Below are 22,597 nucleotides of genomic sequence, written 5' to 3' on the forward strand. Positions count from 1 at the left end.
TGGTCGGCTCGTAAGATGGGGGCTGAGGGAAAAGGAATGTGGATGTGCAGTTCTCTTTAACGCAGCCTGCTGTTTGCTCCGTCCTGCCGTGTGTCGGGGCATAACTCTCCTCCATCTGACTTCCTCTCTTTTTCTCTGCCCTCTGTTGTCACGGAAACGCAGAAGGAGGGTTAACCCTAGGTCATCCATAGCTGAGGAGCTCTTGTTTTTGGAAAAAAGGGGAAAATACTAGCTAGCTTTAGCATCTGTCGACCATAAACATTTCCTCTGACTTTTATGGCGGGTAAACAAGAGAGCGCAATTATTTTTTTTCCTCTGCTTTTCTCTTGCGGTGCAGTGCAAACAAAGACAGAGGTTGAACAGGTTTTAAACTTGGAAGTGAATGGTTGAGCCGCCTGCTGCCTTCGAACAACAGACAGTTTAATTGTGGTGCTGAGTTCGTGCACTGCGCTGAATCGCCGGCCCCGTTAATGGCCCCTGCTATGCAGATGAACACACCCAGAGAAATAAGCATATTTACCAGAAGCTTGTATATGGCTCTGTTTATGACTATAGATAGATAGAAATATTGTAGGTTTAGGAAAGTGCCTTTCAGGTACTGTATCATTGTAGAAACTAATAATTGCTTGTCAACTAAAATTCTGAAAGTGATTCCAATTATATTGTTCTGTCATTAGTTATAGTTGTGGAGGACTCTGATATTCTCATAGGATCAGAACGGTTATCAGAACGTTATATTTATAGAAAACAATGGGTCGAATTTAGAACTGATAGATTCCAAATTTATACATGCATTCAAACTTCTCATGAAATCTTTCTAATTCAAAACGTGTGGACGCACATGAATTTCTTAACCTTGTTCTAATTTTAATGCATTTTGAGTATTCTAAATGTGCCCGAGGTTAGTCTTTTGCATAAACTACTCCCAGACCGTCTCCATATAAGGGCACTCCACACAACCTATCCTTCATGTTCTTTCATCGCTCTCATATGACGTCCACTAAAGGCACGCTCTCACCTGAGAGATGCAGAGCAAAGTCCTCAAGCAATGCCAAGTGTGCAGTTCTCAAAAGTGAAAGTGAAAGTGAAAGTGAAGTGACATTCGGCCAAGTATGGTGACCCATACTCAGAATTTGTGCTCTGCATTTAACCCATCCGAAGTGCACACACACAGAGCAGTGAACACACACACACACTGTGAGCACACACCCGGAGCAGTGGGCAGCCATTTATGCTGCGGCACCCGGGGAGCAGTTGGGGGTTCAGTGCCTTGCTCAAGGGCACCTAAGTCATGGTATTGAGGGTGGAGAGAGAACTGTACATGTACTCCCCCCACCCACAATTCCTGCCGGCCCGGGACTCGAACTCACAACCTTTCGATTGGGAGTCCGATTCTCTAACCACCAGGCCACGACTTCCCGACTTCCCGAAACTAGTTCAAACACAATAAACACCTTGCAGACCTAGACAGCTGTACATGTATGTATCTGCTTTATTCATTGTACCCTTGCAGCTCCAACTATAATGCAGCTGTACTCTTTCATTTTATATGATAAATAAGTTTTTTATGAATGTCCGTACACCGTTTTCACGAACAAATCGGTGTGTAAGTACACTGAGTGAATAAGACCCAATGTCTTTAAACGGGTCATGAAATGCAGTTTCAGATTTTTATATTATGTTTCTCAAAGTTAGTTTATAAACTGTGCATAGTGCTTTGCACCAAAAAAGGTCCAATATTTATACAAATGATAACATTCACACTTTGTGAAACATACTCTTGCAGATACACAAGTAAACACCCACTGTTATGACTGACAAACTTCATTGTGCCGTATTGCACACCCACATTTACAGAATGTTGTGTTTTTTTTTGTATTTTTTTTTAAATGATACTCGGGATGGCAAGCTCTGGGATAGAGCCATATATTGTATGTTTGAGCCGGAGTCAAATCCCAAGGCAGATGAAATTGAAACAGTGTACCCAAATATCTATATATATACGGTTTACTTATAATGCATGACAACGACAGTAAAACACTTGCTACACATTCTGTGTAACTTTCTTATATGTGTAAATATCAAGAACATTTTGATTTTCTAATTCATGACCCCTTTAATACCCAGCAGAACCATTGGCCAGTGAGTAGCATCGGCATCATAATCTTACAATGGCTGACGCTTACTTACAATCTCTCATTTCAGCAAATCAGTTAAAATGGCTGAATGAGCATCACAACATTCATGAGCGCCACTGATGAGTTTAATTGTGCACATTGTACTTTTCATTACACTATTGCTTTAATTACCATAACATTCAGTCATAGTTGGGCAGTTTCAGCGAAGTAAAATCATCTCTGCGTCATGTGGAAGTCATGCCCGAGAGTGCATTGTGTTCCCCCCAGCCTGCTTGAGCGTTAAGTTCAAGCATGAAGCCACGTCTGTCACTGCGCATACATTCATTAGGACATATCTAGTGGATCATAATTTAGGTCAAGAGTACAGAACGTCATCTTTGCAAGCAACCGAAACAGAATCACATTTTTTTTTAAATGACCTCAGAGCTCAGAAGCTGAAGGGTAGTTCATGTGCATCTGTGTGCGTGGTCAGGTTGGCTTTCTTGACTATTCCATCATGCGAACTTCAGCCATGATGTGTTAGACAGTGTTTGGCACCACCCTCAGTCTCTTGCAAAACCCACACTGACAGCTGTCACCGTAGCGTACGTCACCAACCCATGAGAAAGCTGCAGTGGACCATAATCAAGGTTCATTCCTTCCTCCACCGTGTTTTCAGACTTGAGCCCCTGCAAGAATGCAGACAAAGACAAAGGGATTTACAGTCCTGGCCTCGAGTCGACACTTTGCTCCCGAGTGGTCAATACACTCTCGAAGAAGAGATTTAAACTGTTCTCTGTTGGAAATGCTTTCCTGAAGCATTCAGTCCTATTAGGAATATTAGGATAGACCGAGGCAATGAGTGAATCCATTAGCTAGCTCAAAATGGAATCGCAAGCATGTTTCTGGACCCTGAGTTTGCATGAAAGCCTGATTGAAAGCGGCGGAATTAAATGTGTGTTTGAGGCAGTTCAAAGACAGATTGAGGCTAGTGACTTGTTTGCTAGACTATAGACTCAAATCAACCACCACTTTTAAGCCAGTAAATAGACGGTTGTTCCTCCAGTGGGGTCAGTGTGGTTTTTCTTTTCCGCCTGTGGTGCTTTGGTCTCGGTTTCATTTGTATAGTGTTATAGCACCAAGCCAGAGTGGTGATTTCCTCATTGTTTGCAGCACCAATGGAATGATAGAAAGAGTGGGGGAAGGGACGACACTGTTGACTCAGTCTTTCATAGCAGCTTCCTCCCCTATAGACAGCTCCTTGGATAATAAAAGTGCAACTATTAAAAGCAGCAAACATTTGTGATGAACTTGCTGTTATTATGTGGTAAATGTGTCACGAACAAAGTCTAATTTGTACAAACCAATGACCTTTGTGGTAGTGTTTGCCAAAACTTGCCAGAGCGTGTTTTTGAACGGGTGGTAAACATTTAATTATTCATTCATTCAACGTATCATTACTTTATTTTTTCAGTGAGCTAAAGTGATTTATATGCAGTAACTGGGAGTAGGACTAGATGATAATATATCAGGTTTTCTTTTCTTTTTTTCTTTTTGTTCTCAGTAATCTGGTTGAAAATTATTATGCATATATGCATTTATTTAATTACAAATCATTTAATCAATAAAATAAAAGAAAAATTTAATCAAAGACATATTGTAAAATGTTTTTTATTTAATTTAAAAAGTTTAAGTCATTTAAAAAAAAAAAAAACTTTTGAATGGTAGAGCTTAAAAAATTATATTGTTTTTCCTAGTATTTATTTATTTATTTTTTTGGTAGAAAGCATGCATTTTTTTTTTGCTTTTTTTCCTTTTCTTGTTGCTTTAACATTTTTACTTTTGAATTTATATGTGGATATAATTTTGTTAATGCTCGTCCAGCCTTAACTGCAAGATTTTTCCTGGTTTGGGGGAAGGGTCTTATGTGAGTTCAGAGACTTTGGTGCACGCTGCCAAACCGTCACTTTCTAAATGAATGTTTTTGTGTGTGCGATTGCTAAAGATAGTGAGAGTTTGTGTCTTCCCCAGCAGCTGAGGACTCTGCTCAGCCTGTTCTGCCTCATATATCGAAGCCTCTAACTCACTCAGACAAAAACAATGTCATAAAGCAACTTACAAGGATTACTCGCGAGGCTACTTGGTGACATCATGAGAGAAATCGTGTGATTAACAGCACCGCAACGCTGATCCCAGTTCTAGCTTCAATGTCTCTCAGCGATTGGTCTCACCTGTCACTGAGGCATTTTTGGGATAATAGCCACCACATGCCTCAGTCTCCTGTAGGGAAAACAGGCACAGGCGTAGAGGCACAGCATACACATTTTTCATTTGTACAGTTGGCTCAGGGACAATTCCAGTCAGTGCAGATGTAAAGGACAGCCGTGGTAGAACAACACAGAGTGATGCATTGTGGGGTTAGTCCCAGCAATGTTTGGAAACCAGACTGGGAACTTGGGAGCAGCTACCAGTTTTCCTTGGGTTGTCATTTGGTTGTCATGGCTGCCGTCATTGAAAGAAACATGTATTTGACTTTGCTCTGATAAAAGAAGTACCCATTTTACTTTTTCCAACTTATACCTAAACACCTGTGTATTTTTATTTAATTTATTTTTATATAATGGTTTTATTTTATATTAGTTGATTTAATTTTTATTTTGCTAACTTATACCTAAAAACCTGTTTATTTTCTTTTTAATGGATTTGTTGTCTTTATACATATTTTAATTAAATTTTATTTTGATTTCTTTTAATGGTTTAAAATTGTTTTTGATTTAATTATTTAAATTGAATAAAAAAAAATATATAGATTAGATGTATATTCTGCAATCAGAGCAGTATTTTTCTAGCACAGATACTATAAATATTTCATATTTGGTGACTGAATTAATTTAAACAAATACAGTTACACTAAATAAAATAAACAAAAATCATACAAATTATTCAATGTAGTAAATATTTTGCTTCAAAAAAGACATCACTGAATCATATTTGAACTGATTCGTTCACACCCATCATCCAAACGAAGCAATTCACTAAAATGATTTGGATTCTCAGCCCGACATAAAAAAAAGAGGACACTGTTTAACATAGCATGTTTAATGTTTCATTAGCAAAAAAGCAGCCATGTAGCTTGTTATTGAAACCGCTATACAGTTGTGCTCGGAATGATGAAGACGGATAAAATTAGAAACATTGCTAAGTAGTGTCATTACTTTTAGAATGATTCATTTCAGTACTTTGTCCATTCCATCAGAGATTGTACATCATCGTATTTGTCATGTTGGCGAATCAGATCTGATAAGATGTAACCAGGGGTATAGTTAGTGTTGACTTTGCCAGATAGTACAGGGTCAAAGTCACTAGGGCTTGTAACAAGTGTTTGGGAAAGGAGGTGCCAGGAGCGGGAGCTGCGAGCGTGAGCAGTGGTCTGGGTGTAGCACACAAACCAGTGAACTCATGTGCCATTACACACATACCTACTACAAGCTACACCCTTGGCTGTGGAGGTTTGGTAGAGACCTCCTCCTCAAGAATTAGTGAAGTGTCCTTTAGGTGTCTTGGAAAGCATGCGTTATTTTCCTTTGATGCATGAAATTTGATTTGTTATGCTCTGAAATATGTTATCTGTAAGATTCAATTTATGCCCTGCAGTGACAAATTAAAGCATAGAGAGGCTAGATTTAGAGAAACCGATAATATAGAGATCTTTATTTCAATGTCAGAGTTGAGGGATTGTCACTCAGAAGCATTATTTTTAGTGTTCCAGATATACAGCTGTCTCCACAAGAGCTTTCCGTATATCCGCCCTGTGTGTTTGCTCACCCCGTTTTCCAGATCTCCTCCAGGACCTCAAGATGAAGATCAGTCTGACACTTCCTTCAGGGACCATCATCTCTCTCAGTTCTCAGCGTGGTGTGATGGGGGATGTCATCATGCAACTTATTATACCGCAAGTGTGGCATGGCCTGATTTTAGACGACAAGCTGAGCCTGGGGTTGTTGGAACTGAATCCAGGCGTATTTTGCCCCAGCTTTCCATCCCTCACTCATTCGTTTGCTCCCTGTGTAACTGCATGGCTGGACATGCTTTGGTGATTTCCATAAGCTCTCGTTGATGTAGATTTTCTAGATTGGGATCGTAAAACAGGTCGCCATTATTAAATATTGTCATTATAGGTTTTTTATTATATGTGCAGGAGACATATATAAATTGGCAATAATTCCACATAATAGAAGATGTTTTAGTTATGAGATTCTTAAAGTAGTTTTTAAATCGAAATTGACCCTTTTTACTTTTACACACATTTGTTTGGCTTATTGTGTATGAGCCATTTGTGCACGTTATTGCAAAGATGTTATTCTTCATATTTTAGATCAAATTTTATTTACTCTTCTTTTCAGCTGACACCACGAAGTCCTCTTATATTTGAACCTTTTAGTGATTTATCATATAGAACCCACTATTTAACTGATTTTGCATATATATATATATATGTGTATATATATATATATAGATATATATATATATATATATATATATGTATATGTGTATGTGTATGTGTATGTGTGTGTGTGTATATATATATATATATGTGTGTGTGTATATGTGTGTATATATGTGTGTATATGTGTATATATATATATATATATGTATACATATATATGTCATACAAACACACATTTATTAATAGCTCAATACTCAAGTTCATAGCAAAAACAAATATTGGGTTAAATAGTTAGAATTTTCCCTCAATTCTGTTCATTGTTTAGGTAGCTCACTATGGTTAGGAACATAGCTTTGCATTTTGCATTTGTGTTTTTTCATTACCCAGAGAACAACACCAGAATTGAATTAATTTGGCCTGGAAAGGCACAGTGCTGTCTCAGCAATTAGGAACCTTCAATTCCAACAGTCTGCCAATAATGCTTATATAGCTCATTGTGTTCATAGAGTGCCGTGCAAAGCCATTGAGGTGCCCTCTACAGATAACACAATTTTGAGTCAGGGCTCCAAATGTGTATTTACCCTGTAAACGGCAGGGCTTTCTCAGTGAGAGACGGTCTGTTTGTGTTCAGGTCCACTGAGCAAAGTACAACTGATGACATGGACACACTCAGGATGTGTGTTTGTGTGTAGTGCTGCCAGTTCCTAGTTCCTGTTGAGTGCGCTTCTGGTGATGACATGCTATTTTGGTCAGCTGTGAGTCAGTGGGTCCACAAAATTTGTACAATTTAAACAAGCTTGTCTGAACTTCCTGGAATAATTAACGCTCAGATTTTATTCAGGGAAAAATGATAATATTTTGCACTGCCTGCCAAACATTGTGAAATATTTTTATTTTAAAATAAATATTTTCTATTTGAATATAAAAATTGATTTCTATGATGGTGAAGCTGAATTTAACGTTTATCCATTAAGCGGACGCTTTTATCCAAAGCGACTTACAGTGCATTCAGGCTATACAATAATTTTTTTTTTTTACCTAACCGTTCCCTGGGAATCGAACCCACAACCTTTTGCGCTGCTTGCAATGCTCTACCACTGAGCCACAGGAACATTGTAATAGTGCTTTCTTCTAAAATACATGCATAGGTGATTTGTTTTAACACAAGCTCTGTTTTTCTATCTTTTCCCATATGCACTTTCTCCATGGATCATCTTGCAGCAGGGGTCAGCCAAAGGTATGATGACCCTCATTTCTGTTTAAAATGAACATGCTTGCATCATAAAAAATACAAGTTTAATATGAATAGAACAAAAGGTGATACTTTTTTATATTTATACAGTTATATTTATCTCTCTTTATCTGTCTCTCTTTTGTCAAGACCTTCGCCTATGACTACTGTTTTTGGTCAATGGATGAGTCGGAAACAGAGAAGTTTGCTGGTCAGTTTCTAGAAACCCTTCTCAAAGAAGCCACTTTGTTTATGTCTTGGTTCAGTACCAAGTTTCTCATCTGTATCATCTTGTTAGGATGGTTCTTGCGCTGGTGCTGGTGGTGTTAGAGAAGATAAGGTTTTGTTTACACATCAAGATCATTTGTACTAACATGGTTTTTCCAGAAAATCAACAGCGTGTCACCTCGAGGTTAACAGTACAATATCAAGTCGTGGCACACTATCTACAGGACTGAAAGTAATCTGATGAAAATATTTATATATATAAGGGTTTTATATATATTAGGGCTGCACGATATTGGGAAAAAATGACATTGCGATATTTTATTTTTCTGCTATATATATTCCGATATGAAATCTAATCAAATTTTTTCTTAAAAACACTCTCTCTCTCTCTCTCGCGCTGTTTTTGATGTTTTAATGTTTTTGAAAGAAGTTTCTTCTGCTCATCAAGCCTGCATTTATTTGATCAAAAATACAGAAAAAACAGTAATATTGTGAAATATTATTACAACTTAAAATAATAGTTTTCTATTTAAATATACTTATATATACTATATATATACATATATATATATATATATATGTATGTATGTATGTATGTATAAGTAATATACTATAAAAAAAATGTATTCCTGTGATGCAAAGCTGAATTTTCAGCATCATTACTCAAGCCTTCAGTGTCACATGTAACATCCAGTCTATCACATGATCATTTAGAAATCATTCTAATATTCTGATTTATTATGAGTGTTGGAAACAGTTCTGCTGTCTAATATATTTGATGAATAAAAGGTTAAAAAGAACTGCATTTGTTAAAAAAAAATAATAATAATTCTAATAATATATATTCTAATAATATATTTTCTTTACTATCACTTTTTATCAATTTAACACATCCTTGCTGAATAAAAGTATTGATTTTATAAAAAAAAAGAAAAAAAAAATTACTGACCCCAAATTACTGACCAGTAGTGTATATTGTTATTACAAAATATTTATATTTTAAAAACATAGCTTCTTTTTTTTTTTTTTTACATTTTATTCATCAAAGTATCTTAAAAAAGTATCACATGTTCTGGAAAAAATATTAAGCAGCAGAACTGTTTCCAACTTTGATAATGAATCATCATATTAGAATTATTTCTAAAGGATCATGTGATAATGATCCTAAAAATTCAGCTTTGCATCACAGAAATAAATGATAATTTAAAGTATAATAAATTTAAAAACAATTATTTTAAATTGTAATAATATATCACAATATTACATTTTTTTCTGTATTTTTGATCAAATAAATGCAGGCTTGATGAGCAGAAGAAACCTCTTTCAAAAACATTAAAAATAGTAATGTTTCCAAACTTTATATATATATATATATATATATATATATATATATATATATATATAACACATATACACATACACATACACGCACACACGCACAGAATTCATTATGGCATTTATTATTTAACTGTATTTGTTTAGATATCATGATGTATTTGCATCATGCATGGTTTCTCCTGTTTTACACTTTTTCTCTCCTTCTCATAATGAATCATTTTAAAGCCTATTTTCTAATAATCATATTTTAACAGGCCAAGATGTAGTGTTTCAGTGCCTTGGGGAGAGTCTTTTGCACAATGCCTTTCATGGTTACAACGCCTGTATTTTTGCATATGGGCAGACTGGTGAGTAATACTTTGTTCACAGTGACCTTTGCTCATTTTTTAAAAGCATTCTTAACACAACCGTTTTTATAATAATTACTTAACATTCTAACTTTTCATTTCCCTCAGGCTCGGGGAAGTCATACACCATGATGGGTTCGGTGGACCAGCCTGGTCTGATCCCCAGACTCTGCAGTTCTCTGTTTGAGCGGACCGTGCAACACCAGCGAGAGGAAGAGAGCTTCACCGTGGAAGTCTCTTATATGGAAATCTACAACGAGAAAGTTCGGGACCTCTTGGACCCCAAAGGGTGAAGCCTATTGTGTCTCATGTTTAATCCCTGAGCTTTACTCTTGCTGTATATGTCGATCAGACACAATATCCGCTTGTTCCCACAGGAGTCGGCAGGCCTTGAGAGTGAGAGAACATAAAGTTTTGGGGCCTTATGTCGATGGTCTATCAAGGCTTGCAGTAGAAAGTTACAAGGTAACAAAAGAGAAAAATATCTTTATTGGTGCAATGACATGCACTTTACGCAATGATTGCTCTTTCACCTCTTTTTGTACAATATATTCTGTCGTTCAGTTGATCATGTGGCTCAATTATCCCCTCTTAGGGTCTGCGTTTGATGTTTAGCAAATCCCACTGTAGGAATGTTTATAGTCCGCTTACAATATGTGTACAGTACATAATGTGTCACTGTTCTAAAAGCAGATTTCAGAATTTTTGCAGAATACTTTTAATTCTACTGAAATATATTGAGTTTGTGTCAAATACTTTGGATTAACATATTTTTCGAAATTTAAATCCATTCTGTAGAATTCCACAGATTCCGTGGATGATCATTGTGGAAGTCCTGTTTAACTTGGTTCAAGACCTAAAAACAGGTTACTTTGCAGTAATCATAATTCATTAGCGTTATGCTTGCCTTATTTTGAGAGGCCATATTCAGGACATCTTGTATTTATTCATTTATTTATTTTTAAATAAGTATGCATAAGTGTGCAGTGCTTCTGAATTGTAAATGATGTCTGAGATTCTAATCGTCTCCCTTCTTCAACCCAAAGGACATTGAATCCTTGATGTCTGAGGGGAATAAATCCCGCACTGTGGCGGCCACCAACATGAATGAGGAGAGCAGTCGCTCCCATGCGGTTTTCAATATCATCCTCACGCACACACTGAAAGACCTTCAGTCGGGGGTAAGGACACTTACCCACACTGTTCTAAAGCTGATTTTCATACATCAAGATAAAATAATACAAGTGGAAAATTGCTTAAATGGGTCACACCCTAAACGTTTTAAGTTTTATTTTTTCATCAAAGTCCACTTATGTTAGTCCAAGTTTCTTGCACCATAAAACTCAAAATCATTGAAATTTTTCACCCTTAGCTTTTACTACTGTATTTTTCTAGACTTTATGTAAATGACCTTTATTATTGGCTCACCTTTGCATACCAGCATAGTTTGTTATTGAAGCTTTGGTATTGTACATGGTCTGGGTGGCCTTGGTTGGGAGCATCAAGAGTCTGTCCTCAAAATCTCTTAATCGAAAAGAGCCATGAAAACCATGTTTGGGTAGTTTAATTTGGAAAGAGTCCTGATTCTGCTATTTGATGATAGAACTCAGACCTTAAATATACTTCCAAGGTACTCATGACATAAAGCCAAGTACTGCAGGAAGGAGAAGATTGAGAGATAAGTCATTGTGTCCAGCCCTGATGATCTCGTATGGATGTATTGGATACCTTTTATAAGCTGATGTGGACCTGTGATGGCACAGTCTAGTGTTAAGTCTCAAATGTTCCTCTTACGTTATATATTTACACCACCCTTGCTTTTGTTCCATCCACTTTGAATCATTACAGATTGTTTTGTATTTATAATATTGCATAAATGCATCTCCAAAGATCTTAGTCACACTACTATTAAGTGCACTCTGGCCACGTAAACCTTCTCTTATCGGCTTTATCGTGCGCGAGGAAAGAGCTCATGCAAATGGCAGGAAAATTGATGAATTTTATTTATGAATTATTTATTTATAATTTATGAATTATATTGTGTCCGAGTTTAGATGTCAGCTGATCTCCCCTTTCTCTGTCCTGGTGTCACTGCACTTTTCTTTTGTGCCATATGTCATGATTACCTAACTCGACTCTATAATTCATCAGTGCCTGGACTGTGCTGGTCACTTAACAGTGCAAGACTACAGCAGAGATCTAAACTTAGCTTGTTGTCACTAGAACATAGCAATGACAAAGTTTTAGCCTGCATGCGCACACACACGTGCTCCGAAGTTCGAACCCAGCCCCTATGTATGTGGTGTTTTTGTCATCTCAGCTACCAATAAGTAATAATGTGTTTATTTTTCCAGCGCAGTCATCAGTGCTGTCTTTTGCATGCTGTGGTTTTCCACGAACACAGCGCTGTGGGGACATGTGAGGCAATAGACTTCCTTTGATTTCCATATTCTTTTGTATTAAGATCTGTGTTTAGCATGTTATGGAAATCAGCTCCTTTAGATACTAGATTTTCACATAGTCTTTGCTTGACTGTGTAAACTCACCACTATCCAACACTAGTGTGTTCTCCTAGAGTATTACTATGCAGTTGCCAGTGTTCTGAGTGGTTGCAAGGGCATTACTATGCAGTTGCTGAAGTTTTTTGAGGGGTTACTGCATAACCTTGCGGTTGCTGAGGTGTTCTGATTAGTTGTCAGGGTGTTGCTATGAAGGTGCTCTGAAAGGTTAATGCTCAACTTTGTGGTTGCAAGGGTGTTCCTAAGGGGTTTGTTATAGTTTTCTGAGGGGTTTGTGCATAGCTTCTGAGGTTCTGAGTGGTTTCCAGTTGGTGTTTTGGGGACTATTGCATAGCTATATATTTGTTAGGGTGTTTAGGTGGTTTTGGAGGCATTGCTGCACAGTTCACATTTCCCATTCCCTAAAATTCCCTCGTTATGGTCCAGATGGCTCGATGGCTACATTTCGGGGAAGGAGGGATAACAGAGAGGTCACGGATGTGCTCGAAGCACTTCACACGCGAATGCTTCAAAATTTGGACAGAACACGAAATGGGGTTTGTGAGATATCTTTCATTAACTACTTTTCTAGATCCAATCAGGTGCTAGTTGGAAAATAAAGCCATGCCCACTATTTTTCCTCATTTAGTATTCCGTTTCTCTAGGAAATACGTCACAACACTGGAGAAAAATCGTTTGCAACTTCTGGTGGTTAGGGTGTTGCAATATAGTTTCTAAGGTGTTATAAGGCCTTATGCATAGTTATATGATTGATATGGTGTCCTGAGGGGTTATCAGGGTGTTGCTATGCAGTTATGTTAAGAATGCTAAGGTATGATGAGGGGTTAATGGATAGCTATAAGTAGGGCTGCACAATTAATCGAAATTAAATCACAAAGGCAATAAATTGCGATTAGGCAGAAGCTGCGATTGTTATATGTATCTTTCAGTGAAGCATAGTTCTGTGATCAGCAATAAATCTCCATCTGAAAGCCAGAGGGCGCTCTCGCTGAGAAGATACGCAAACAGCTGTCATTATCGGGAACGATTTCGTCGATTTCATAATACTACAATTATATCGTCTGCGATTTATGAACGCGATTTTGCATAGCTTGTCGGAGAACTACGGCTCTGTGTAGTAAATGCTGCTCCACCTGAAAGCAGGTGATGGAGCTTTACTGCTAATCACAGAAACGGCTTTACTGACTAAATGCGCATGACAATTGCGATTAATTGTGCAGCCCTAGCTATAAGGTCTGGGTGGTTGTCATGGTGTTGCTATGTAGTTTCTAAGGTGTTCTGAGGGGTTAATGCATGGTTATAAGGTTGATAAAGATTTCGAGGTGGCTGTCAGTGTGTTGGGATGTAGTTTTTAAGGAGTTATGAGGGGTAAGTACGTGGCTAAAAGGTTTCTGGGACTTTCTGTGCAGTCATTTGTATTCTTCTCTGAATTCAAGCTCTTCACACTGGATCTCACAGTGCTTTTTAGTGCTCGCATGACCGAGACTTTTCAGCAAATAAACGCAACTGCTCTAGTAAGCTCGGGCTGTGCTGCCATTTGAACTTTGAGACGAATGGATAAATGGTCCGTGTGGCGTGGTACAAATGAGTAGCACTGATTTGTTTCTCTTTTGGCACATAAACATTTTATTGAACATTTATCGAACTCCTGTTATTGGTTTATCGAGGAAAATGATATCGTTATCGTTTTATCGTCCAGCCTTAAAGGTACAGAAACAAGAGCAGCCCTTTTAATTCTAGAGGTCATTGAGAAGGTGGAGTTCTGTCATGAAGACACCTTAAGGCAGTGTAATATAAAAAATTATTTTTTAAAAAAATGCAGAATGTGTCTCTTTTAAATAGCTGATTATAGATTAAAAAGTGAACTCCGGCTCTATATGATTGTGTGTTCTCAGCCAATGTGCTTGTGGAGCCTGAAGCTTTTGCAGCACAAGGACTCTCTTTGTTGTTTTAATGCACTGTAATCGGGGTCCAGCTCCCAGCCCCCTCACGACTTCTCATGTCCTCTCAGCTCGCACTTACATCCCTCTGCCTCTCCTCTCAATTAAACCTCATCTCTGATGCTCAGACATGGGGATTGTGTACAGTAGGGTCTGATGCTGGTGCACATAAAGGAACTCCACCCCACATACTGCTCCAGTGCTGTGCAATATAAAGGGGAACAATAGATGCTTGTCTACGGCCCGCTATAGCCTCTCTTGCCATTGTTCCTTCTTAATATAGGACAGCTAACCAGAATTTGTCCAGTGTGGTCATTCATACACAAATTCAATGTTTAAAGCCGTTTCCCTGGGTTTCTAGGGAGGACAAGCACAGACAGGCTTGACAACCATGGGAATTTTCAGTAGTGAGGGATTATTATGTTGCTTTTTTTATTAGTTCCCGCACAGCTAGTTCACTGTTTATTTCCAGGATAACTAGGCACCAGTCATGGAAACACACGTAATAAGGTCATGTGACATCCTATTTGGAATTTAAAAAAAAAATAGTATGCAGCATTACATTTTAAACATAGCATCTCTAATTCTTGTTTCTTTTCTTTTTTTTTTACAGACAAGTGGTGAAAAGGTTAGTAAGCTGAGTTTGGTGGACCTGGCAGGAAGTGAGAGAGCTGCAAAGACAGGCGCTGCAGGCGAGCGGCTCAAGGAAGGCAGCAACATTAACAAGTGTGTGCAACCCTGACTCATTTTGCATGATGGGTTTTTTTTTTTTTTTTTTTGCTTATGCCACCTACAGAGGCTTTGTATCTATCTTAAGAAACCTGTTAAGAACAAGTTTAATTCCTATCGCGGCCCAAAAAATACAAAATTATGTTTAACTTGAAGCCTATAAAAGTTTTTTTCTGCGTTCGGACACTTTTCTTTCTTTTTTTTTTTTTTTATATATAAAAAAAAAAACTAAATGCATTATTTCATTGTGTTATAGTAGGTTTTTTTTTTTTTTTTTTTACAGTTAATCTTCTCTAAGTAATTAACTATAAGTAATTAATCATATTACTATATAATGTTACATTTTATTATACCCTACCAAGAACAAGCAGTGTGGAGAATGAATGGATGGACTCATATATATTATATTATATTATATTATATTATATTATATTATATTATATTATATTATATTATATTATATTATATTATATTATATTATATTATATTATATTATATTATATTATATTATATTATATTATATTATATTATATTATATTATATTATATTATATTATATTATATTATATTATATTAGGATGTTTTAGTCATGTAAGAATGTATTTTCGTTGAACACCATCCCCGTGCACTGTGCTGAATCAACAATTGGACGAAGTTCAATTGCAGGTTTGAAAAACACATCTCACACCCCAAACACATTCTGACCCTCTCTCCATGGATCCATTAACACCTCCAGCAAGCCCCATCCCCACCCTCCTGCACTTCGGATCAATCAAGATATGCTTCCGGAAACAGAAGAAGAGAAGCACCAGGCCCAGATGGTCTGAGGGTTCAGAAACCCAAAATCACAGGACTAAATAACTACAGACCTGTTGCTTTAACATCTGTGGTCATAAAGTAATTTTGAAAGACAAATACAAATACAAAATACAACATCTGCATAAACCAGGAACTTATGTTTAGGATCCCGTTTATGGACTTCAGCTCGACGTTCAACATCATCTCAAACCTCCTCCTGTCCAAATTAACCCAGCTCTCTGTGCCCACCTCCATCTGTCAGTGGATCACCAGCCTTCTGACAGACAAGCAGCAGATAGTGAGACTTCTAGCACTCGCACTATCAGCACTGGTGCCCCTCAGGTATGTGTGCTCTCCCCACTGCTCTTCTAGTTCTCCCTCTACACCAGGGTTCCTCAAATCATACCCTGGAGGGCCAATGCACTGCAGAGTTTAGCTCCAACCCTGATTAGACTCACCTACCTGTGATTTTCTAATGATCCTGAAGACACTGATTAGCTTGCTCAGGTGTGTTTGGTTAGGGTTAGAGCTAAACTCTGCAGGAAAGTGGATCTTGTGTGCCAGATTTGAGGATCCCTGATCCTTGAGCTTTTGCTATCTGTTTGGTGCTGCAAAGCACTGAGCACCAGGACAGCTATTCAAGTTTATTTGTATAGCACTTTTTACAATAAAAATCATTGCATAGCAACTTTACAGATAATTAAGTTTCTACAATATTAAGTAGTAGCTTATAAGTGGTGATCAGTTTATGTGCAAATGACAGGAATTTTCAGAAGAATTTATACAAGACATAGTCAACCAGACGATGAACACCATTAACAGCAATTATAATGTGATTGCATATATTTGTTAGTTCTGTATGTTGTTTCAGGGTTAGCATCTTCTAAGGTCCTCTGAGGGTCAGCATCATCTCTTCTCAGGTGTTCTGGATCCAGACTGGAGCTTGTGTAAATCCTAGTTTCGCCTCGTGGCAAAAAAGAGAAACAAATAGAGACATCATTAGCATAGCTGCTGTTCCAACAAAGTAAAATTAATTAGTTTAACCCAAGCTAAAGAATAAGAATGCGCATTTGATCAGATACAACTGCAGTCACAAATTATGAGATGCATTATTCGAATGCCTGGTGAAAGAGATGTGTTTTTAATCTAGATTTAAACAGAGAGAGTGTGTCTGAACCCCGAACATTATCAGGAAGGCTATTCTAGAGTTTGGGAGCCAAATGCGAAAAAGCTCTACCTACCTCCTCCATTCGTGCTTAACACACCTGTACACACAGATACCATCTATTGTATATTTTGTATATTGTGTTTTTCAGATTTATTTCATGTTAAGTATTCTATTTTTATTATCTGTGTCTTGTCACTGTCATTCGGTTTGTGCTGTGGAAGCTTCTGTCACCATAACAAATTCCTTGTATGTGTAAACATACCTTGCAATAAAGCTCATTCTGATTCTTTTTCTGTTCTGAGAGGTAGGTTTTATACAGTGGAGAATAAGACTTGTTAAAATGGCTACATTTACAGGCACAGTTTGTTCTGAGAAAGGTTTATAAATCTGGTGAAGGCTTTTTGGCTTGCCAGTGCATATATCTGTGTGAGAAGTGTGTCTTTTCCCTTTGTCCGTTACTCTCTCACTTATTTTTTCCATTTCTATCTTTACACTCCACACTGGACAGGTCTTTAACCACTCTGGGTTTGGTGATCTCAGCTCTGGCAGACCAAGGTGCTGGAAAGAACAAGAACAAGTTTGTGCCCTACAGAGATTCGGTGCTGACATGGCTGCTCAAGGTATGAACACTCATTCTGTCCAGTAAACACCAGGAATGGGAATTTCCACAGTATTTTTTACATTTTCCAATCCAGTTCCATCCACAGACTTTTGAATGTATAATCTCTGGAAAGTGACCGCTCTGCCCAGTGCTTTGATGTTTAATGTCTGTTCTTCTTGTGCAACCGCAGGACAGTCTGGGTGGAAACAGTCGGACTGCTATGGTTGCCACTGTAAGTCCTGCAGCAGATAATTTTGATGAGACGCTGTCAACATTACGCTACGCAGACCGAGCAAAGAGCATCGTCAACCATGCCGTGGTCAACGAAGACCCCAATGCCAGGATTATCCGGGAGCTCCGAGAGGAGGTGGAGAAACTGCGAGATCAGCTGACACAGGCTGAGGTAGACACTTTCCTTAGTGTGACATGCAAAAAGTCAAAAACTATATGTTAAGAACCTGTCATGTTCCACCACAGTCTATGAAGGCACCAGATCTGAAGGAGAGACTAGAGGAATCTGAAAAATTGATACAGGAGATGACGGTCACCTGGGAAGAGAAGCTGAGGAAGACTGAGGAAATTGCACAAGTAACAGCAAGAATAATTTGTGCTGTTTTGTCTGGACTGTAATTTTGTTTATGTCTGTATGTTCTTTAGTTTATGTTCTATAACATCATCCGTCAAACACAGAAGAGAACGCTAATGTTCCTCTCACATTGTTTTATTTTATTTTATTTCTTTGCACAGGAGAGACAAAAACAGCTGGAGAGTCTTGGCATCTCTCTGCAGTCATCTGGTATCAAGGTTGGAGAAGATAAGTGCTTCCTGATCAACCTCAACGCTGACCCTGCCCTTAATGAACTATTGGTTTATTATCTGAAAGTAATGTACAACTATTTTATTTTATTTTTATTTTTTTTGTGTTCATATCCATTACCAGTGATGATATATCATTGCTATTATTCTGTACTTATTACATATTATAGTTTTATGCATGCATATTATTTTAATTATTATTATACAAGTTATTATGTAATACAATGTATATATTATAATATTATATACATATTCTTATATATTTACGTAATAATAATAAAAAAAAGCAATAATATAATAGTTTAATTTCTAATCTGGTGCTTGAAAATGTGGCATTCATTGAGTGTTGATTGTGCCTCTATGGATACAGGAACACACTAAGGTTGGATCAGCAGATTCACAGGACATCCAGCTGTGTGGAATGGGCATCCAAGCAGAACATTGTGTCATTAACATCACACCTGAGGGAGCGGTCTTTCTCAATCCTTACAGAAACTCAAGGTAAGCATAGAGGATAGTAGTGTAAATATGATATTAGGCCAAACCAAAAGGTCACAGGTTCAAATGAATCCATGAACCGAAGAGCACTTAACTACAGGCTTTCTTTGAACTATGTATGTATAGTATATTTATGCATTTGACAGGTACTTTTATCTAAAAATGTAATACTGTAAGTTAAACTATGGGGAATGTGATTTCACCAAGTACAACATGTTCCTGGATCAACAGTCTTGTTGATCCTGGAACAACATACCAATCAGAATCGAGGGATACATAAGAAATGTCAGTTTTAGGCATACAAGTCAGGGTTAGATGCTTCTACACCGTTGTTATTCACTTATTATTTCCCTCTGATTTTAGGAATAAATTATGGGTAGGGTTAGGTTTAGGGGTAGGGACTGGGTTAAGTCTATATTTCTAGACAGCAGTGTTGATCCAGGATCAACAAAAGATGTTGATCCAGGAACATGTCTTACTTGGCAAAATCACAGCGACCTTAAACTATAAAGACGCATGTGCTGAATGTTTAGATTAAAATATTTAATCTGAAGATTTATAAAATAACTTTATTGTTGCAGAACATGTGTAAATGGATCTCCAGTCACCAGCCGGCAACAGCTTCACCATGGTGACCGTATTCTTTGGGGAAACAATCACTTCTTCAGGTCAGTTGTATTACCCTGCACTAAAGAATGTCACACATTGCTACCTTTATTTGTATTGAAAGTGCTTTATGGTTATCTTTTTTATTTTTTATGAAGGCTATATATTTATGTTTTCTTCAGAATAAACCTACCGAAGCGGCGCTTGCGGGGCGAAGAAGAGGAGGGTGAGGGCGGGAACATGAAGAACAGTAACAGCAGTGAACAGCTGGAGGGAGAGGGAGACACGACCAGCGAGGTGTCCAGTGAGGTCAGCTTCAGCTACGAGTTTGCTCAGACTGAAGTCATGATGAAGGCTCTGGGCAGCAACGGTGAGATTTAGCACCATACCTACTTTAAAAACAGCATTTATATGACTTCATTTTAAACAAGATGTGTTGTGTAATTTTTTCTGGAAACAGGGTTTTTAATTAACAAACTTCAAAAGAACAGCATTTATTTGAAATTAAAATCTTTTGTTGCAATATAAATGTCTTTACTATCACTTTTGATGCACATAAAAGTAATATGTTACAAAAAAAAATCTTACTGATCCCAAACTTTAGTGTAGCTGTAATAAAAAGTAAAACATTGCTACTATTTAAAATATGAACACTTAGCATTAAGGATGCATGTTACTCATTTCACATGTGAAAAGGTTCACCAATCAAAATATGTACTTTATCTTTAAATCTTAAAGGTACAGTAGCCAAAAATTGATCCAATATGATTAAAAAAAAAATGTTTTTGTTGTCTAACAGACCCCATGCAGGCTGTTTTGCAGTCTCTAGAGCGCCAACATGAGGAGGAGAAGCAGACTGCTCTTGAGCGTCAGCGGCTGATGTATGAGCAGGAGCTGCAGCAGCTGCGCAAACAGCTGACTCCAGACAGACAGAGCATGCAGATACCGCAGTCGCAGCCCTTGCAGCCACAGTACCGCAGCTTGGAGAGACTGAGCCAGGGAGGAATGTCTTCTTCACCCAGCGCCCAACATCGTCTGCGCCAGTGGAGCGAGGAGAGGTGAGGTTTACATTTTTGGTGGAAACAAGTGTTTTGTTTTCCCAAGGTAAACTTTGGACCATGGTGAGTTTGTTGTAATGCTCTTATTGTGATGACACCAGAGAGGTGGTGCTGACGCGGAGCTTCAGGAAACTGAGGGAGCAGATCGTAAAGGCTAATCTGTTAGTGCAGGAGGCGAACTTCATCGCTGAAGAGCTGGACAAGAGAACCGAATACAGAGTTACTCTACAGATCCCTGCTGCAAACCTTAATGCCAACAGAAAGGTCAGGCACATTTAAGACCCATATAAGGGTTTCTGCAGGTCTTAAAAAGACTTAATTTTCCCTTCTACATATTATGGTTAAAAGGTCTTAAACTGGAGCAGAAAGTCATGAATTCATAAAGTTATGGCATTAAATTTTGCATGTACTGAAAAAGAATAAATATTTTTGTGTGGAGGCAGTTTACATTTTTTGTGTTTGTGTATTTAGCGAGACGCTGTATTGAGCGAACCTGCCATTCAAGTGAGGAGGAAAGGCAAAGGGAAGCAAATATGGGCCCTTGAGAAGATGGAAAACCGGCTAGTGGACATGAGAGAGCTTTATCAGGAGTGGAAGGACTTTGACGAAGACAACCCTGTAAGCTCTTATTATTCACAGATGCTATTCTGTCCCATTAAAAAAAGAAAAGGTGACACTATAGGAGTGTTTTTTTTTTCTCTCTCCATCTCATAGGTAATACACTCATACTTCAAGAGAGCCGACCCTTTCTTTGATGAGCAGGTGAACCACAGTTTAATTGGGGTGGCCAACGTTTTCCTCTCCTGCCTGTTCTATGACGTAAAGCTACAATATGCGGTTCCCATCATCAATCAGAAAGGAGAGGTGAGGATGATGTGTTCAGATCTGCCTGCAGCAGTCAGGCAAATATGATCTGTGGTTTGACTGCTATGAATATTTCAAGATAACTCACTCATTTGATTTCCAAAAGAAAAGTAAATTAAATCAAGTGCAGTTTCATCTGTGAAATAAAATCTAATTAAGTCATTATATAAAGCATGAGATACACAGTAGAGGTCTTCACAGTGCACCCGAGACTCGTCGACCCGGGACCCGTAGGGGGTCCGGGTCTATATTTTAAATGATCAGCCGGGTCCGGGTCTGTTTAACATTGTGTGTTATACCCGTGCGATCGGAGTCATCGGACTCGGAGAATACCCGGCTGTGATCAAACACTGTTTTTTGTAACTTGCAACTTGTAAATTTAGGAAAAGAAAAGTGTGAGCCAAAAAAAAAGATCTCTCTCTCTCTCTGCCATTAGAACCAGAGCATGCAGTTAATGCAAGTGCACACACGTAATAATGCTTGCAGACTTGACACACTCATATTTAATATATTTCAAATCAGCAACACAATCTGAAGTGAACTGTCACATGAATGTTTTCTATGACGCTCAAATTGCGTTAAAGCATATTTTAGGTTGATTCAGCTAGCACGCATGTGCAGTCTCGATCGCATTTCATGTTTCTATGGCAACCAGTGAGAGATACTTCGACCGCCAAACCGCGCTTTACATTTTCTCCCATTTTTATAATAATATAAATGAACCATTTAATCTTAAAGTTTTATTGGTCAGATTCAGACTCCATGCAGAGCAGAGAGCACAGAGATGTTAGCAAATAACGTCAGTGGCCATGGCATTGCATGAGTGATCATTATTATAGTTCAAAAGGGCAAACAGTCGAAGTTATAATGCGAGTTAACTCGAGTCAGAATGTACACAGTTGCATTTGTCATCAGTCACCGTGATATCAAGTGGACTTTTGAAGCTGAAATAATGAGTGGATTAAGCTTGGACTTACAAGAATAACAAGAAGAATAACATGGATAACTTTCTTGTCGGAGGATTGTAATGAATCACAGGCAGTCAGGTACAAGGAAGAGAGACTACGGCACCTTAATTTAGGTAAGACAAAAAGCTGTATTTTTCACAACAGGTTTATTGATTTGTAATTGCAATTTAAGGTGGAATATGTGACGATCGGGTCCAGTCGGGTCTGTATCTTCCCGGCAGGTTCGGGTCCAGCTTTCAGATAATAGACGGGTCAGGGTCGGGTCCGGGTAGGCATTTCTCGGATCTACACAGGTCCGGGTCCAGCTTTTGAAATAATAGCGGGG

The 22,597-nt window shown here is 38.0% G+C and overlaps 1 protein-coding gene across 2 annotated transcripts in view; it reads left to right on the forward strand.

Moving 5' to 3' along the window:
• LOC132111421 (kinesin-like protein KIF13B) overlaps positions 1-22,597 on the forward strand; it is a 40,970-nt gene that overhangs the window by 6,116 nt on the left and 12,257 nt on the right. For both annotated transcript variants that reach the window (XM_059518689.1, XM_059518690.1), the window contains exons 3-20: positions 7,786-7,801; positions 7,946-8,006; positions 9,616-9,708; positions 9,817-9,997; positions 10,086-10,173; positions 10,755-10,889; positions 14,781-14,893; positions 17,370-17,481; positions 17,653-17,865; positions 17,940-18,050; positions 18,210-18,344; positions 18,649-18,779; positions 19,358-19,444; positions 19,565-19,752; positions 20,182-20,440; positions 20,542-20,704; positions 20,912-21,058; positions 21,155-21,304. In XM_059518689.1, coding sequence (XP_059374672.1) covers positions 7,786-7,801; positions 7,946-8,006; positions 9,616-9,708; positions 9,817-9,997; positions 10,086-10,173; positions 10,755-10,889; positions 14,781-14,893; positions 17,370-17,481; positions 17,653-17,865; positions 17,940-18,050; positions 18,210-18,344; positions 18,649-18,779; positions 19,358-19,444; positions 19,565-19,752; positions 20,182-20,440; positions 20,542-20,704; positions 20,912-21,058; positions 21,155-21,304 — 2,383 coding nt within the window. The remainder of the gene's footprint in view (positions 1-7,785; positions 7,802-7,945; positions 8,007-9,615; positions 9,709-9,816; positions 9,998-10,085; positions 10,174-10,754; positions 10,890-14,780; positions 14,894-17,369; positions 17,482-17,652; positions 17,866-17,939; positions 18,051-18,209; positions 18,345-18,648; positions 18,780-19,357; positions 19,445-19,564; positions 19,753-20,181; positions 20,441-20,541; positions 20,705-20,911; positions 21,059-21,154; positions 21,305-22,597) is intronic.

The sequence above is a fragment of the Carassius carassius genome, chromosome 31, assembly GCF_963082965.1.
Source record: "Carassius carassius chromosome 31, fCarCar2.1, whole genome shotgun sequence".
NCBI classification, from domain to species: Eukaryota; Metazoa; Chordata; class Actinopteri; order Cypriniformes; family Cyprinidae; genus Carassius; species Carassius carassius.